This window comes from Corythoichthys intestinalis, chromosome 15 (genome assembly GCF_030265065.1).
Source record: "Corythoichthys intestinalis isolate RoL2023-P3 chromosome 15, ASM3026506v1, whole genome shotgun sequence".
Classification (NCBI taxonomy): domain Eukaryota; kingdom Metazoa; phylum Chordata; class Actinopteri; order Syngnathiformes; family Syngnathidae; genus Corythoichthys; species Corythoichthys intestinalis.
The window spans coordinates 15,341,044-15,360,313 of NC_080409.1; the positions used below are offsets into that span (position 1 = coordinate 15,341,044).

The 19,270-nt window shown below is 39.7% G+C and overlaps 1 protein-coding gene across 1 annotated transcript in view; it reads right to left on the reverse strand.

Annotated features, from left to right (window-relative positions):
* mipol1 (mirror-image polydactyly 1) overlaps positions 1 to 19,270 on the reverse strand; it is a 54,360-nt gene that overhangs the window by 31,696 nt on the left and 3,394 nt on the right. The window contains exons 2-5 of the mRNA XM_057859838.1: positions 15,634 to 15,735; positions 12,955 to 13,031; positions 1,557 to 1,643; positions 1,292 to 1,475 (exon numbers count right to left, since the gene is read on the reverse strand). Coding sequence (XP_057715821.1) covers positions 1,292 to 1,475; positions 1,557 to 1,643; positions 12,955 to 13,031; positions 15,634 to 15,725 — 440 coding nt within the window. The 5' untranslated portion in view covers positions 15,726 to 15,735. The remainder of the gene's footprint in view (positions 1 to 1,291; positions 1,476 to 1,556; positions 1,644 to 12,954; positions 13,032 to 15,633; positions 15,736 to 19,270) is intronic.

Sequence of the window (19,270 nt, forward strand, 5' to 3'; positions counted from 1 at the left end):
GGTAGGAATTTGCAATATTGTGATCGTGTTATTGTCTGGATTGGGGGGGACCTTTCCCATGATACAACTCTCTCCACAACTTGAAGTCGCAACGTCAAAGTAAAAATAAAATAATTCACTCTTGACAGACCCAAGTATGCACAGAATTAACCCACTAGAACTTTTTCCAGTCATTGTGAAATTTATCATGTTAAAAAGTGCCAATTATCACAGTAAAACAGGACATTTATAACATAAAAAAGTGACATTCATCACATGATACCATTAAATTTATCACAACAATAAATGAAATGTATCAACTTAATACGAGACAAATCACATTATTACATGACATTGATTACATTATTACATGATATTGATCACATTAAAAGATGACATTTATCCCAATAAAACGTGATTTTTTTAAAATGTTCATATGAAACATTTATTACATTAAACCATGAAATTTATCACGTTAATACGTGGCCTTTATCACGTTAATACCTGGCAGTTATCACTTTAATACCTGGAATTTATCACGTTAATGCATGGCATTTATCTTATTAAAACGTGAAATTTTATCATGTTAAAATGTGAAATTTATGACCTATACATGACATTTATCATGTTAAACCATAAAATTTATTCTGCTGAATACGTGGCATTTATCACATTAATACCTGGCATTTATTACATTGGTTTTTGGCATTTATCATGTTAAAACCTGGAATTTGTCACATTAAAACGTGAAATTTATCACGTTTTAACGTAATCAGTTTCACGGATTAAAATTTATAAATAAATTTAAATTTTATTTAAGGGATAAATTTACCACTGATGAGCATTTATCACATTAATCCATGGCATTTTCCCATGTTAAACTGCAAACGACACTTATGACATAAAATGTGAAATGTTTTATGTTAATAAGTGACATTTAACACGTTAATACTTAGTATTTATCACATTAAACCATTAAGTTTCATGTTAAAAGGTGAAATTGCTCATGTTAAATGTGAAATTTACTACGTTAAATTTTAAATTTATAACGTTATTGGCAGCTCATAAGTTGATATTTACAAACTGCAAGTAATCATCACCATTATTATGTCATCTCTACTCTTGCATACCTCAATCTCTGAAACTTTCTCCCTAGTACTTAGTATTTAATGAATGTTAATGCACTTTCCTCCCCATAGACGGGCATTTTGGAGAAAAAGTTAAACGTGCCTTTGTGTTCTGAAAATATCACAACAATCCTCCCACAATTTTGGAGCTTGGAAATTGCAGCGCGCAGCTTGAGAATATTTACCTGCTGACAAGACATTCCCCTGTTGGAAGCAGCGGTCCTTCGCAGGTCTCAGTAGCCAGGTCTGAAAAGTCTGTCTCCATGTTTACTACACCTGACTTTCTGGAGGGCACCAGGCAAGATGTCTTCCCCTGGGCGGGAAAGGGGACGATGCTAGAGTGGGGAGTCTCCAAGGGAAGCTGGAAGACTGAGACATGGGGAGGAAAGTTAGTTGGATTGGACATTAATTCTTAGAATGATTTGAAAAAAAAAAAAAAAGATTTCTTACCGGATGGTTCCACACTGCTGTGTGGATTCACTGGGCGTTGGTTAGAAGGAAGTCGCTGTCGTAGTTCCTCGTTCACTTTAGGGTTATCTGAAAAGACAGAAGATTAGTTATCAGTTAGATGTAAGTAAACACTCCAGACTAGGCATGAGCCGATAACCGGTTTCAAGGTATACCGTTGTATGAAAACGTCATGGTTTCAAAACCGCAAAAATATTGCGTCATACTGTCCCTAAAGTATTAGGTATTTTTGATGTACCATAAATGCAATCCCTTTTGCAGATGCAAGGCTCAACTCTCCCCCACCGATTGTTGCTCAGTGTCAGTGAGTCAGCTTATCTACACGATGGCTGGAGGAGGTGAAACTCCTGAACTTTTTCCCCCATCGAAAAAAACAAAATCGTTGGTATGGGAATACTTTGGCTACAGAAAAGTTAGACGGCCACGGCTTAAGAGGATGAGGGCCAACCGACATGTAAAACATGTTTGCGGAGGGTGGCTGCCGAGGAGGCCATACCTTCACTATGATTTCGCATTTATACAAAATTAAAAATTAGTAAACACTATCATGTACGTTTCCCACCAGCAACGAGAGTTAACTCCTTCGTGTTTTTTCTCTCTCTGGCAACTGTCTGTGTTGAGAAAGAAAGTGTATTATGTAAACATGAAATGAGTCATACACACGTGCTTTTTATTGAAAATAATTCAATTATTTTTGTTCTGATGATAATAATGTTAAGCTTTGGCTGAGGGTTTACGCTCACCTAAAGGACTGCATTTATTTTAATTTTATTTAGACTATTTGTTACTTTTTTTAATCCATTTTAACTTAACATTATACTTATGTTGCAATTTGCTTGTTATTTTTTAAAATAAATTTTAAGTTAACATTATACTTATGTTGCAATTTGCCAATATGTTTTGAAAAATAAAAATCCTGTTCAAAGGAAAAAAGTTTTTTTTTTCTTTTTCAAACCCAGATATTTCAAAGTAACACATTTTAGGTCTTGTAATTGCAATAGACCCCAATCACCAACGTGACACAATCACGTGATCGCTGTATTGTGCCGCCATATTGTCCGTCATTGTGTGTCCTTATTGTCATTGATCGTAGTTTCTAAAGGTGGATTCACTTGCAAATTATGGAAGGCCCGGTGTTCGGCCATTCCTTACTACGCGGCGAAACATCTACACAATGCTAAGCGCGCTTGCGCATGCATCCACACGCATGCGCACATCGGTTAGAAGCGGCAAGTACTCACTATTTTTGTTTTTATTTAGTTATCTAGAACCTTTTCACTGCCTCAAAGATACTTTTTGCATGTATTACCCTCTCATACTTTTAACCATTGTGTTTTTTGTGTTAGCTTTGAAGCAGTTGACCACATTAGTCACGTAGTGTATTTAAACCGTCCTTATTTGATATAACTTCATTTAAATATTTTCTGCAGGCATTTTTTTATTACGTTATTCCTGTATGCATCTAAACAAAACATGTTTAGAGCGCACAGTAGTACTTTGGGTGTTAAATTCGACTAATGTAGCACGTTTCGCCGATGTAGCAGTTTTTGGCAGAACACCGGTGCTTTCAGACGCTGTAAACTCATTGGATGAGTTGCATAAAAGCAGTTTTTGGAAAAGCTTCGGTCGATCCAGTCGCCAGATCTATATTTGATGCCCCAACAGATGTTTCCTCCCGTCCAGTCCCGTCCTGTGCGTCAGAGCTCGTCCTGAGACCACAAAATTTCCAATCATACTCCAGTTTATGTCACGATGAGGAGTCGGGTACCCAAAATCGGCACCGGCCCGAATATAAACCGACATTTGGTCAGCTGAGCATCACCGTTGTCACGATTGTAATATGAAACTTGATCGACAACGGGCCGGTGTGTGCTGAAAAATAGCTGCCCCGTGTGAAATGTTCCCCCTGACGGGAGCGCTTATCTATAAGGCTTTATTGACGTGATAACATCAAATGTTTTCATGGACGCATTACAGTAATGGATTTACGACTGTAAGATCAGTTTTAAATAATGAAATTACACAAAATATTAGTACTGTATTTTAGTAACAAATCGTGGACTGGGCCACATAACCATCTTTGAACATAAATTTGTTAGTCTGCAGGTTTTCACGACCATATCCCAATGACAATCACACAGGTATGACATTTATTAGTTCAAGCAGAGTGAAATAATACATATTCACGGTACAAGAAAGTCGTTTCCGTGTGGACGCTCCCGTCAGGGGGGACTTTTCACGCAGGGTGGCTATTTTCCGGCTCAACACCTGTTGGTGCGCTCACCTTCTTGCTGCACGACCGTGGCGACGAGCTTCGTAGTCTCCGTCTGGTGGTGTCTGCGATCGTGTTGGCATCATATTGTTTTCGCCGCTGTCTAACGGCTGTCGACACAAACGCATCATGGACCGAGATAAAACAAACCGTCCTGCTTTCGAGATTTGCCCTTTTAATAATGGGCACACAGCAACTACTAAAATGACCGTTTATCTTCTCTGTGACTGCAACAAACCGCCACACATGCCTTCACCATTTTGATTAATCAATGTTAACGATTGTCAGGAAGGTTTTTGGGTTTGTTTACTAGGCGGTGATTCCTTAGACAAGCTGAAAAACAAGCAGTAATGGGAGGAATCTACGTAGCGGTAATATGTAAACACGATGAGCTGACGGGCAACATGGCGGCACCAGTCAGGGGGGCGGAGTTGTGACGTCACGTGATTGGGGTCTATACCGTGATATTTTTGCATAAGGTTATCATACTGTCAGAATCTCATACCGGCACATGCCTACTCCAGACCTGTAGTTGGACAGACTCATTGCCTTGATTCTAGTCTTGTATAGTCAAACTCCTCAGTCCGTTCCTCATCTTTTGCCTTGAGCAAATGTTCACTGCGTTATCAGTTTTATCTCTGGTCGACTGCTCAGTCTGGCTCCCAGTCTTGTGCCTGGTCCTAGTTTCACTCTGGTCGATTGGCAAGATACTCAGTCTTGTCAGGCTGTCACTCTGTTACTGGCTTTTCCCTGAAACAAATTCTCACTGTGGCCATTTTTTAGTATAAGCTGACAACCTGGTCTTAGTTTTGTCTTCGGTCCAAAAGCTAAATTTTGTTTTGAGCTTGTACCGGGATTAAATTATCACCATGGCGTTGTCTCTGTTCGAGTGCTCAGTCTGGCCCCAGATATGTTGTTAGCCCAAATTTCACACTGGTCACTATTTCAGATTTTTGCTATTGTCCTGGCTAATACAAACTCTAATACTGGTGCTGGCATTTTCCCTGATTTGATCTGGTCTTTGATTGGCACAGTTTAAAATCTGGTTTGGTCTGTGATGCTAAGCCTCAATCTGATCCGAGCCTTGTCTCTGATCAAAATCCTGTTCCTGGTCTTGTCCCTAATTTAAGATTCACTCTGGTCACTAGTACAGATATTTAGTAGTTTCCTTGCTACGGCAGGCTTTAACTGGTCTTTGATCAGTACAAGTTTACAATCTGGGCCTGGTTTTGACTATGGTCCAAGGCCTCAGACTGGTACTTGTCTTGTTTCTGATGTAATCCTTGATCTGGTCCTGGTGTCGTCCCTGATCCAAGTTTCACCCTGGTAAATAGTTCAGATCCTTAGTCTTGTCCTTGTTACAGGGCCTCTCTCCTGGAATTGGTCTTTTCCCGTAATCAAATTCTCGCTGTGGTCTTTCATTAGTACAAGGTTTTACAAAATGTAAAATTCTGCCCAAGGTTTTGTCTGTGGTCTATGGCCTCAGACTGGTACATGTCTTGTCTCTGATCAAAGTCTTATCCCAGCTCCAAGTGCTAAGTCTGATCTTGGTGATCTACTTGGTATTAGTCTTGTCTACATACCAACTTGCACCCTGGTCATTGGTCAAGATCCTCAGTCTTGTCCTGGGTATAGACCCTACCCACCGACGTCACAAAATCACGTGCTCGCTGTATGGTTCCGCCCCCTTGTCCGTCATTTTGTGTCTGTATTATCAATGGTCTCAATTGATTGAGCAATTTATAATGCATTTCATGGAAGACCCGGTGCTTTCGGATGCCGTAAACTCACTTGATGCGTTGCATAAAAGGCGTTATGTGGAAAAGCTTCAGTTTATCCATTTGCCAGATCCATATTTGATGCCTAAATCGATGTTTTTCGACCCGCTGTCTCCGCCGTATTTGCCTGACATCTGCTAGCTACCCTGATATGTACAACTATCTTGTCCACACAAAATCAGCCTATTCTCACGAAAGTTTGAAAAACTTTAAGAGGTTGGAGGCTTATAAATACTTCGTTGCTGGTTGGGTGAAACAGGTCGTCGGCCACGAAAATTCGGCAGGAATCTATCTTGTGCTTGGAAAGGTGAGTTACGAAATTTTCAATTCAAAATCTTTTGTTATTGCTAACATCCACTGTCAAGTCTAATGTATTTCATGTTGTTTGTCAATGGAGTTAGGGCTTTTAATGTTTATATGGTTTAGCAATAGCACTCTCACTACATACATACGTGTATGTTGTCGGCGATTAGCCTAGCAATGATCTTAATTGTGGTTGTCAGCCCAAAACCCTTTAAATATATATTAAATGCATCTTACCAGATATAAAATGACTACTACATAATCTGTGGTAATCGTTTGGAGCCCAGTTTTCTCGTCGAATTGCAGCAGCCCATCTCGCTCTCTTCTCTCCGGGTCTCTCGGAATCCGGTACAACTTCAAGTCTCTCCGTCTTCTCCGTCTATCTTCTCTGTTATTGCAACCGACCGCCACACACGCCTTCACCATTTTGATTATTAATGTTAACGAGCAGAAAAACACGTCGTTAATAGGAGGAATGTACGTAGCCGTAACAGGTAAACATGATGTGTTGACGGACATTTGGGCGGCACCAGTCCGGAGGAAGGAGTTGTGACGTCACGTGGGTAGGGTCTATAAGCTCTCACTATGGAACAGGTCTTTTCCTTGAATAAAATTCTCACTCTGGTTTTAATTAATAGTTTGTAATGTGCCCCAAGTTTTGTTTCTGGTTTTAAGCGTCCAAGTTTAACTCTGGTCACTGGTCTAAATCCTCAATCTTGTCCTGGTACAGGTTCCACTCTAGCCTTCTTCCGGTCTTAGTCAAAGTCCTCAGTCTGGTTCTCGTCTTTTCCTGAATTCAAATTTATTGTAGTCCAAGCCCTCAGTATGATTAGTCTTGTCCCTATTTTAAGGGACCACTATGGTCATAATCTTGTCTCTGGTTTGAGTTCTCACTTTGGCGCTGTCTTATCGCCTTGTTTTAAATCAAATTTTTTTTGTCCAACACAGCCCTTTCCAGTCTACGATCCTGGTTTGGCCCTTAGTCCTGGTCTCTTTTGTGGTTGTGGTAGTGTCTTTGACAGTGATGAGTGGCAGGGGGGCCCTACGTGGTAGACTTTTAAGTCACTTTGAAAGTGTTCGTGCAGTGTTCGTGGGTCCATGATTAATGTGAACAGTTTCCTCGGGCTGGCTAAGGATGTTTAAATCCTTCTAAATGAACGTTCACGCTTTGCACTGGCTTTGAAGTCTCGTCAAAGATGGAAAAATGTGCGGAAAAAAGGGGAAACGCAAAGGCCAATCGGGGGTCCAATCTGGCTGAGCCAATGAGGAGCTGGCGGGGGTGCTGCCCCCTCCCCCTCGCGGCGTAATAGAAACTAAAGTCCATTAATTTTTTAAGCTCGATTAATAGATTTTGTGCGACGGCGGTGTCGGAGCAGGAAGTTTGCCTTGTTTTCCAGCTGACTGCATGAATATTAATGACGGTGTGGAGCTGATTAAATAAGCTTCAACTCAAATCCAACACAATCCAGCTCTGATCTTTCCCGTCGTGCCGCCGCTGCCCGGAATTTCCATACCGACAGGACGGCCGGAACTGTGCGCACAATAAACACACAGGAGCACGTCGTTTGCTTTTGTCTGACCGCCTCACGCAATGCAAACAAAGCAGCGCAGATTATTGATTGCCGATTGGTTACATGATGCAACTTAATGCCTTATTGAAGTACAACCCATACTTTCCACAAGTATTAGAAAACCTAAATAAAAGTATATTTAACTCATTGGCTGCCATTGACAGAAATAGATGTCCAATCCATTTTGGCTAGGATCAAACTGGAATTCAGCAGCCATAGACATTGCTACATGTCTCTCATTAAAAAGAGACATTTATTACGTTAATACGTGGAATTGATCACGTTAAAGCATTGGTTCGCCAACATCACCGTATTACAATATGGTCGGGTAGTTGGGGAAAAAAATGAGACGGCTTTATTACTAAAGTTGGTTCAATATTTTTGAGGGGAGAAGGGGGGCTCCAATTTACACATTAGTAAAAAAAAAAAAGACAATAAAGTGGTCGGTGGTTTTAGGAATAAGGAAAAAAAAACTAGAAAATGCTATTTCTGAATAATTGGGTAATTTCCGGGCCACTTTCTTATTAATTCATTGGCTGCCACTCTTGCTGCTAGAGGTCCAATCCGATTGGCTTGAAGGGGCTAATGAACACCAAGTCCAATTAAACTGGAGGTCTAGTGTTGTCAATGGCACTGAAAGATAAACATTCACGGCCAGTCTTTACAGTTTAAATTTTATGGGTATCTTTGTCAATGGCAGGCAAGAAGTTAATTGTGGGTCACTCTTTTCTTAGTTTTAGGGTACTTAATGGTCTATTCCTGCACGTGTAAGGACATTCTGGGGCTTCTCCGGTACGTTGGTCACTTCTTTTTAATTTTGGGATTTCCAGGTAACTTCCTCTTGATTCTGTATCACTTCATGCTGGTTATGGGGCACTTGCGTGTACCTTTCTGTTGATTTGGGGCATTCCAGGGTTACATCCTGTATGTTGGGTTACTTTCTTATAATTTTGGGGCAATTCGAGAAAGTTTTTATTGTCACAAACAATGACCACCAATAGAGATTGTATTTTTTGCAGGCCCGAGTTGAAAATCAATAGGCGTGAATGGAAACATTTTCGTGGGAGGAAATTTGGAAGTTTATGGGACCATTGCAAATGAATGGGGAAGTTTTTGTCAAATTTTCGCCAAATTATTTTTGACAAAGCTTATAACTTTCATGCGCCTTAATTTTGCGAATGTTTTGATGCATGCATAATTTGAAAAAAACAAACAAACAAACAAACAAACCGTTGAGCTTTCGGCACAACTGTGAAAAACCCAAAGAGCCTACATTGCATGAATTTTTGGAACATTTTGAAGCCGAAACGGTGTGAATTGGTCAAAGTGTGTTGGCTATGCGGTGTATTGAAAAAGTGGACAGTAAAAATGTTAACAATTTTATGTGGGTTGCATTGCTTTACAAAGCATTCCAGAATACCATGAGACCCCAAATTGTCCACAGATTAAAAAAAATACATTAAATCACAAAGTCATTAATAAAGATTTGTTAATTCTTGTAAAGACCTCTGGATCCCTTACACTAATTTTAGAGTAAAACACAATAAAAGACAAGCAGAAAACATGTTTTATTATTATTATATTAGCAGTAGTAAACTTTGTACACAAGAATGTACACACGCATTGTATTTGTTGCTCTGTAGGCGGACTTGTATTTGTGTGTGTGTCGGGTGGACCACCCACCCTGCAGATTAAAAGCTTCACATGACCCCCCCATTCACTCTCAGCCTTTTCATTACATTTATCTACCCTCTCTCTCTCGCTCTGTCTCTGTAGTGCTTTGATCAATATGTGTGGGTTTTTTGTCAAGCATCATACTTTGTCTGTATGTCAGTTTGTTGCCATGGAAACTGATCCTCGCGGTTTACTTCGGCAAGATTTTTCAGATTTTTCTTATCCTAATAAATTCTAAATATATATATTCGTAAACTTTTAGCATGGAGCAGAAGAGGACGTCTTATTTTGAAGAAAACGTCTGAGTTCCTGTCGTGTTGGTGGTGAAAAGACACACAGCGCCACTCAGTGGACAAACTTACTCATTACTACATTTACGCAGATTTGCGTGTGTCATATTAATTACTTTACAGGTGCTAATGGAGCTTTATCGTTAGCCTCAGAGCATAATTGCCTAAATCATAATTCACTGGTTTTGGAAAACAAGAAAAAAATATTTGTCTGAAAACAAGTTCTCCTTTGTTTTTGTTTTCAAATAAGTGTTATTATTAGCTAAGTATGTAGCCTAAGCAGAAAGGCAGGATTATGCAGAGTAGCGTACCGCACGATTGCTATTTTTAGACCGTGACGTCGCATCGTAAAGCAGAAGTGGGACACGCCCTCGCATACAAACCATTAAATTTCTGCTAGTTTTCTCCTGTAATCTTTCAAAAAAGAACATGCCAATCAAGCACTGCTGATATGGAACTTGTAGAAACGACTCTAGACATTACGACACATGAAGGATGTTTTCTTCATACGTTTCCCGAAACCAAAAACTCGGAGGAAATAAATGTGAAGAATGGACCAACTTGCGCAGACATTTAGGACAAGCAAGGTGAAGCCATTCACATTTCATATGCAGTAAACATTTTGTTGGGCGGCATGGTCCATCAGAGGACGAAGAGGAAAGCCATTTTGATATTTTTTAGTGTGCCGTTTTGCCGTGCCGCTTCTGTCTGACAATGAATGACCTGAAAAAAAAAATTCAAATGGTATCTGAATGCCACTGTTACCTTTTCTATTGTAAAAATAAAAACAACTTTAGTCAGGGGGAAGTGTAAAAACATTATAGAATTAAGATTTGTTAACAATGAAAAAATTTAAAGTGTTCGTTGGCTGCCAACGAGTGCCATTTGTGATCGCTACAAAAAAATAGCAATGTAAATTGCCCAAAAGAACTGTCAGAGACATAAGAAAACCAGAGGATATACTATATAAGAAAGACAGGGTATATGGTGGTAAAGGATAGAGTGTATAAACAGGAGAATGTCATTGTCAGTGGCGCATGAAAAAGGTGTGGATAAAAAAATCCTAAGGCTAAGCTTAGGTCGGCTCATTTCTTTTTCCGTCTTTTTCAGCCCTCGACACTCAGGCCATCTCTTTAACTGAACATTTGTATGTTCTTCCACATTCTTTACCAGTGAAATTGGCACCAGGGACATTATTTTCGGACAGAATTGGTAGGTTTAGCTCTGTAAACATCTCCTTCGTACACTATTTCCATTCATTTACTATTGGGGACAAACGGAAGTGTGACCCTCCCTTAGCAACAGTTGCTAACGTCATGAATAATAATGAGTGGAAGTGACGTGTTGCTTGCGGTACGCCATTGAAAGGAGCATAAAGTTAGGCAGATAGCACATATTGGCCAAACATGACTTACGCAATTATGCTATGAGGCTAAGGATGTGTAAAATTTGCACTTAAATTATTCATTAATGGCCCTAACGTTTCAATGGACATTATAGAAACATGTTCTTTTGGAAATACTTCTAACACAGTTCTCAATGGTTAAGCAGAGATGTTCCCATTTTAAAAGGCAATTTGCGACCACAAAGAGTTTTTATTGTTTTGATTCTGCGTTTACAATGGATTTCCTGCCCTCCACTATCAACCAATTACGAGATCAATTCTTTTGTCTTTTTCTTGGTAGCTACAGCTCTGTAGGCTACGTAAATTAAGGTTGCTGTCACCTTCACAGTTAAAATATCATAATATCTCACTATTTTTATCTACATTGAGAGCTCAGAAAGCCCGCTACAAACCTCCACAACCTCACAAACTGTGAGAGTTTTGTTAACTCTTACCTGCAACTGGATCTCACTATATCCACGCCAAACACCATCAGGATTTCTGGGGGTATTTTCAGAGACTCTTTTCACTATAATACCCACTTTGGGAGCACCGAAAGCCCGCTACATACCTCCAGGGCAATTTTAACAACAAATGGATCATTATTTGCTTCGTTCGTGGGAGGAGGAATGCTAAGTCCCCCGAGCATACTGAGATATTCGTAGTTTTGGGTTTTCCTTTAATACTTTCACGTAGGGCTGCAACTAACAATTATTTTTATAATCGATTAATCGGATGGTTAATTCAGTGATTAATCAGATGAATGTCACTTTTTTCAATTACCTTCACAATTTAACTTGAAGTTGTTTTAGGCATGTTGTAACAATGAAGACAAAATGGATGACAATTTCCTTCAAAAATAATATTACAGCTTCCTGACTTAACTGTAGTCTACAACTGTACTGTTTTAAGTACATAAAGCTTTTTAAAGTTTTTGATAAAGATTCTGTGTATAAAACAAAGATTTTTTTCAGTACACAAAGTCCTGTTTGTTCAAATTAAAAAAAAGTGTTGCTGATTGACTTATTACTTGTAGGCAAAGCGCAGATATTAATCATGTCAATGACTCATTTATTTTCTTTAAACAAACTAAATGACAAAATCGAATGAGGAGGCAGACTGAATGAATGTTTTCTTTATCAAATAGTTGTTCATAAATACAATCCAATTCCAATTTCAAAGCACACTCTCTTGTATGACAATTTACAGTTTGATTGAGAGTTTGTGTAGAAAGGAGACCAAGCCAGGGGTGTCCAAACTTTTTGCAAAGGGGGCCAGAATCGGTGTGGTAAAAATGTGGGGGGCCGACCTTGGCTGACATCCTTTACGTAGAACAATATATTTATGCAAATTTTAGCAAGCTATTCTGTACGTCACATTTGCTTCATTATTTTTTTTTTTAATTAATAATTTCCACATAATCTTGCAACTAGCCTTTGTGGCGTTCTCTTTCATCTCTTGGGCTCTTGCGAAATACTGCTTCTGTAAAATTAAACTAGCTTTAAGTTGGTTCAATTTCTCGCTATGTATCTTCCCTGTAATCTTGTCGTACATGTCAGCTTGTTTAGTAATATCACCTCACATCGAACTCTTTAAAAACAGCGACTGTGTCTTTGCAAATGAGGCAGACAGTTTTTGCGTATTTTAGTGAAGAAATAGTCCAATTTCCACCTATCCTTGAAGCGTCGGCCGTCACAGTCAACTTTCTTTTTTTTGTTGTTGATTGTTGCCATTTTAGAAAATTGGAAGTAAAGGGTCACGCGGGGTAATGCTGCTTAAAGTGCTGCTGCCTTTTAGTGGGTAACTGAGAAGCAGCATTTAGTGTGTAAGCATTTAGTGTGTGCTGAACAATTTATTAGGTCTGTGTGTGGGCCAGACATTATTGATTTTATGACACAGGCTGGGGGCCGGATTAAATTTGACCACGGGCTGCATTTGACCCCCGGGCCGCAATTTGGACATGTCTGCTCTAAGCTGTTATATGAATGGGCTTATGTGTGTGGTTTCTTTATAAAAATTAATCAATGTTTAACACAATAAATTGCATGTTTTTACATGATAAATGTCATGCCTTAAAAGTAAAAGTGTGTTGTGTGTTAGTTGTGTACCTGTGTACATGTCCACAAGTGTGTCTCGGAGTTCTTTGCTTGGCGTCCATTTTGCCAATTTTGCACTGTCCGGATTTCTGTAAAACCAAAAACCTTAACTATCAAATTTGTTTTCCTTTTGGCTTGGGTCATTTATGTACACAAATATAAAATACATTGCAGCCTTTTCCGTTTCATCAACCACCTGAAGAAGAAATGTTTTAAATGTCAAAATTGTTGTCAACTATCATATTAAACTCATTGACATCCAATCCATTTGTTCATTCGCCCCTCTCGGTCCAAATGGATTGGACGTTTAGCCCCGTCAATGGCATTGAAATGTTACCATCCATCGAGCATGGATGCGGCTTACTGGTGCAGCAGCTGTAGCTGGAGGTTACAAATCTTCTTTTTGGCTTTTTGCACCGCCAGCTGAACACCGACCGCTTTCTCGTGAGACGCCATTGCCGCGGTGACAACCCTCAAACCGGCTGAAATATTGATGAACTCACTGGATCAACTTTCAATCGCGACAACATGAAATACGACAGAAGTGGATGATATGTTTATTCACGATTCATTCATCAGTCAGTCGATCGGTCGCCATGTTGGCTATTCAGCAGTTTCTTGAGCAAGTCCACGTCCACGCGGTGTTTCATGACAAAGCGACCGTTGAGGTGGAAGACAGGAATGTCCCATTTATACTTGTCATACCATACTCGGTTCTCTGGACGACTGATGTCCACCCGCTGCAGGACAAACTGTCAGGACGAAAAGTCAGTGACCGTTTGTTCGTTCGGAATCATACTAGTATGTGAGCACATACTTTGTGTTTGAGGGGCTCTAGGGCTTCTTTGGCTTCGTCGCAAAGCGGGCATGGATCCTGAAGACAAAATGTGTGACATTCAGCCTTTTTTTCGACTGCTGTCGGTGTAAATAGAAGATATTTTGGATCACATCAAACTCGCGAAAACTAGTGCTGGGCAATCTGTCAAAAAAAAAAAAAAAAAAAAAGACACGGTTTCCCAGAAAACTAGATCAGCCTACAATGTTATTGGGACAACAAATAAATAAAAATGTTAAGTTGAAAGGAATTTATAAATTATGATTATTATGAGCAATGAATTAAGAATCATTATATGTAGAGCCTGTATGTAGTACAGCAGGGGTGTTCAAATCCAGTCCTCGAGAGCCCCTATCCAGCTTGTTTTCCATTTCTCCCTCCAACACACCTGACAAATAATCAGGATCATTATCAGGCTCCTGCAGAGCTTGCTGATGAGCTGATCATTTGATTCAGGTGTGTTCAAGGAGGGAGACATGGAAAACAAGCTGGACAGGGGCTCTCGGGGACTGGATTTGGGCACCCCTGTAGTGCAGTAAAGTGTGTATTTCGTGTATGGTGTGTGTTACTTTAACAAACAAAAATACAACGCTATTGACTTTTTGCAAAAGCTTCGCTCCACTTAGTTGCGGTTGCTAAGCCGACAAGCTTCAGGACTCCATGGGCACAAGCCATTGCAGGCAGACGTACTGTATACCGGAGTGTTTTAAGTGATTTTTTTTTTTTTTGGAGCAATACCAGTTCAACATCCTCTATATTGAGGCAAAAAGTTTCACAATACACAGCGGAGGGTTATATTGAAAATATACAAAATTGTAGCAAGCTATCGTGGTAAAAGCATATAGGTTCAATGTTGCCAGCAAAGCAAAGTGTTGGGATACTAAGGCGTCCGTTCACAAAATGTTAACTATAACTACATATATTAACTATAATAGAGAAATTGGCAGAAGAACACAAATAAAATAACCATTGCTCACTGGTCAAAGTCGATTATGAATGTGAAACTAATTTTCATTAGTGCATCAATGGCCTATTTACCATTGACCTAGCAGTTTTCGAAATCATCAACATTAGCCACGTTTACATGCTGACTTTTATTCATACCGATTCAAATCATTCCGAATGGAAATTTCACATCAGCTGTTTACAGGTCACTTCATCTATTCCGATCCAGCGTTTACATGTGACTGCCTTTATTCCGAAAGGACGTTTGACAACTGCCGTCTGACATGCGCAGATCAATCAAAACAAAGCGTCACGTTGCAAAACATGGAAATCGATCATCAGATCAGCTGCTGTTTTAACTTTTCGAGTGGAAACAAAACTTCAGAATGATACTCCGTTCATTTAAAAAGTTGTGTGGGTGCGCTGTGCGTGTGCTTGGAAGCCATGTTGCAAGTGACGTTACTTACGTCACTGAGTGACGTCACGTCAGTACGGAGCATGCGCAGAAAGAACGCAACCAGACACCATTCCGCTTCCCTGTTTACATGATATAATTTTACTTCTAATCGGTTTGGGAAAAGGAATATTCCACCCCTGTGAATCGGAATGAAATTCCATTCGGTTTGGGCCTGTTCATTCCGAATGAGGTGTTTATATGGAACACATTTATTCGGTTTGAACAATTATTCCGATTGTAATTGGAATATTTGGCTCCATGTAAACGTGGCAATTGACCTCTTTGTCAGCAACTTTAGCTATCTGTCAAACTGTAGTCAAGCTGCATTACTGCCACATTTGGTCGATTACAAATATCTTACGGCATAATTGATATCAAACTTCTCTCATACAATTTCCCAGGCCTAGCGACAACATGCATTGGTGAAAACTGTTAGCATCAACACATGCATTACCTTAGTGTACATAGTGAGAAGAGGTAAGGTGTCGCGACAGTAGTGTCTTCCACATGACGTGTGCACCACATGTGTCGCGCGTCGTAGCACATGTGTAAGCATCTGAGAAAAGAAAACAAAATGGTTGCCGACCTGAGGGGTCAGGTGATTTCCAGTCGCGGTGGGTGGCCATTTGCAGAGCAGTAGGGACATAATTGATCACATTTTGAGATTGATCTATAGAATCTTCGCATACGTGAGCTGGTGACGGGCAGTGTACTATCATATATCAATCACTTAACCTGTTGCGTTTTTCCAAAAATCCAATCAATCGCACGGTATATGAAAATGAGTAGTGGTGTGCAAAATTTCCGATTCTTAGATTATTCGCGATTCGGCCGTGGAAGATTCGAGAACGATTCACAAACATCCAAATTCCGATTATTGAAATATGCGAAGTAAAGCGGAAGTACACAACACTCAGCGCGCCGCGTGGTCTTCGGGACGGAACGGAGCGAGAGTAGCTAAACATCATGCTTCCCATTACCCGGCCCCTCGGGTAATGCCAATGCTCAACTCACGGCTCTAGCTCAACTCATGCAACGAGATAAAAAAACACAACAACATACCTGACTGCTGCCGAAAAGCTGTACATCCATATAATGTTACGGTGGATATCATTTATATAGGACTAGATGCAATAAATATTTGGTAGTGTTAGCAGCACATCTACAAAAAGCTAGATGCGGACGTTATAAACGGCCGCCATCTTAAAGCAGTACACTTCCCTGTAAGGCTGTTGTAGCGAACCTTCCAAGCAAACCTAATTAACTTTTTATCTAAAATACTCCTAAATCAGTAAAATATTGACTTGAGTCTATCTTTAAAATAGTTTTAAAACTTTCACATGTCGAAAGTAGACAAAAGGGAAATTATGCAATAACGGGAGCAATTTTAACAAATTTAACGGTTGATTCACAACATTAAATTAATTGAATGTAGTTTAAAGCTGCTGATACAGAATGGGGACTGGAGTTTTTTATTTAATGTTATTTTTGTATATTTGTTTACTGCTATATGTTAACTTGATACTGAAATAGTAGTATGGTTTAGCCTGAGAGTATTTTTGAACAATTTTGGAACTAATGTACAAAACATAAAAAAAAAAAAAAAGGAAAAAAAAGGAGGGGGGGTGTATCAATAATCGTTTTATAATCGAATCGGAGCCTCTGAATCGTAATCGTATCGTTTAGGGCTGCAGCTATCGAATATTTTAGTAATCGAGTAATCGACTGAAAATTCTATCGATTAATCGACTAATCGGATAAAACAAATATATTTTTAGGTGAAGAGCAATTATACATATACAGTGGTACCTCTACATACGAAGTTAATCCGTTCCAGGAGCTTGTTTGTAAGTCGAAATGGTCGTATGTCGGGCAGGATTTTCCCATAGGAATACATTATAATTCCATTAATTCGTTCCACAGCCCAAAAACCTGCACTAAATCCTTAAAAAATACTGCTGGTACTATTACAAATGGCAATTACATATAGCAAAACAAATAAATAATAAATAAAAATCGGATTAATAATATAATAATAATAATAATTCCTGTAATAGTGTAACGAAACTGGTTCTAATAAGGCGGACGTTTTTTTCTGTACCTGAAGGCACCGCGGCGCTGACGTGACTAAGAGGGAGGGGAGCGGGTGAAAGTTTACTTTCGCTTTCAATGCTTTCTTGAGAACATCGTCAATTGCGGCAGACAGCAGGCGTTTTGTGTTGAATAAGTTGTGAAAGAAATGATGAAAACGTGGCGAAGCTGGCGATTTCTCTGGAGATGTTACCACAATAAGAATTGTCAGCTTAACTTATAAAGACTGGCGAACGATGGTCGGAGGAGGACCGTGGAGATGTATTGTTGAGCCATTTCACGGATGCCCACCCTACGCTCATATTTTTCTGTCATTTGCATCTTCATTTAGAAGGTAAGCGTCAACTTTTTCCTTGTTTCACCACCTGTACCAACCTTTTCTGAAACCTGTGTTGATTTGTCACACAAGAAAATCCGCCGTGCATTCGTCTGCGGTGCTGCCGTTGTCGTCGTATTTCGAGCATGTCGTCGGATGTAGAAACAAATGGCGAGTCAAATTTTACGTCGGATGTCGAAAAGTTCGTGTGTCGAAGCGATCGTATGTAGAGGTACCACTGTACATGAGAAAACAAGACATTTCATCTAAACTTGAACCATTTTCAGTCAATCAATGTCTTTATTTTCGTTGTATATTGTTGAAAACAGCCAACAATTGCATCTCAGGTGTAGCTAGAATTAAAAAAAAAAGACTAATTCACTGCTTTCGCTCAAAAAACTTTTAGATCTTATTAATATATATATATATCTTACCTAAAAATGCCGTTACGCTTGATAACACACATCACTTAAAAGTTAGGATTTTTTTCCCACGTGTTTCAATTGAATTTCTCTTTGTGTCAAGCCATTTTTAAGTTCTAGTTAAGTTTTAAGTTAGTCTAAACTGTAAGTCCTGACAGGATTTTGAGTTTTTGCAGTGTTCAAAATAAATGTATGATACAGGCTGTATTGGAGCACATTAGGGACCAGTGCTACTTGGTGTTTTATCCAGCAATGACTACTGAGGTAAAATTGATAGTTAGCATGATTAAGTTTTTATTTTACACCCTCATCACTCCACAATGCTATGTTATGTTAAAGCCTGTATGTAAGACACGTTAGCCACGCATCGACAGTGGTCATAATTAATTGAAACCTAGCCCTCCGCAGGGCTAACGTTCCGTGAGCTAGTAGCGACAGTAACGTTAATCTTATTTATTAGCGCTTAGCGCTCTTTATTAGCGCTCTTTATTAGCCCTTAGCGCTGTACTGCTTTAAGATGGCGGCTGTTTACAAACGCTGCCCAGACGCGGCAGAGTCTGTCATTTCGCATCTAGTTCAACATACATGTGATCTCTATGAGACGCGCCAGACGCTGCCTGTTACCAATGTAGCATTGTGCGGGCTAGTATCGGCGTCGTTTGTGGCGGCTGTCGGCTGCGGTAAGTCCCCCCCCCCCCCCCCCCCCCTTCTTCCTCTCCGCACGTGACAGCGCGTGGTCCCGCATTAAAAGTAGTCCTAGCAAAACGTGATGCTTAGAGCTGTCAAAATAAACGATTAATCGAGGTGAATAAAATTACTCGGATCAGTTTTTAAACTCGAGTTACTCGAGTTGCTCGAGTACTCGTTTCAGCTCTAGTATCGTTAGGTACCCAAAGATTCCCAGCTCTAAAAATGAGGTCGTTAATTTTCCCGCTGTGTGCATGAGTGCCGCGTGGACTCGGCACAGATGCGTGGCAAAATTTCACTCATATCAGACTCCATTTTCTTTCACACATGTTCATTGGTCCTAAACTCACTATAGAACTCAATTATGCCATGTTCTAGGTAGAAAAGATGATCCTTACCACTTGCTAATTGGTAATTACGACTACGGCCTGTTCATGTGTTTTCGTTGTCATAGCAAAAAGAATACACGGAGTTAATATGAATAAGAAGGAACCAAAATGCTAACAGGAAGTTTTTTGTTTGAAACTGAACATTTGAGCAAACATTTGGTTAAAAAATAGGTTTTATAAATGTGT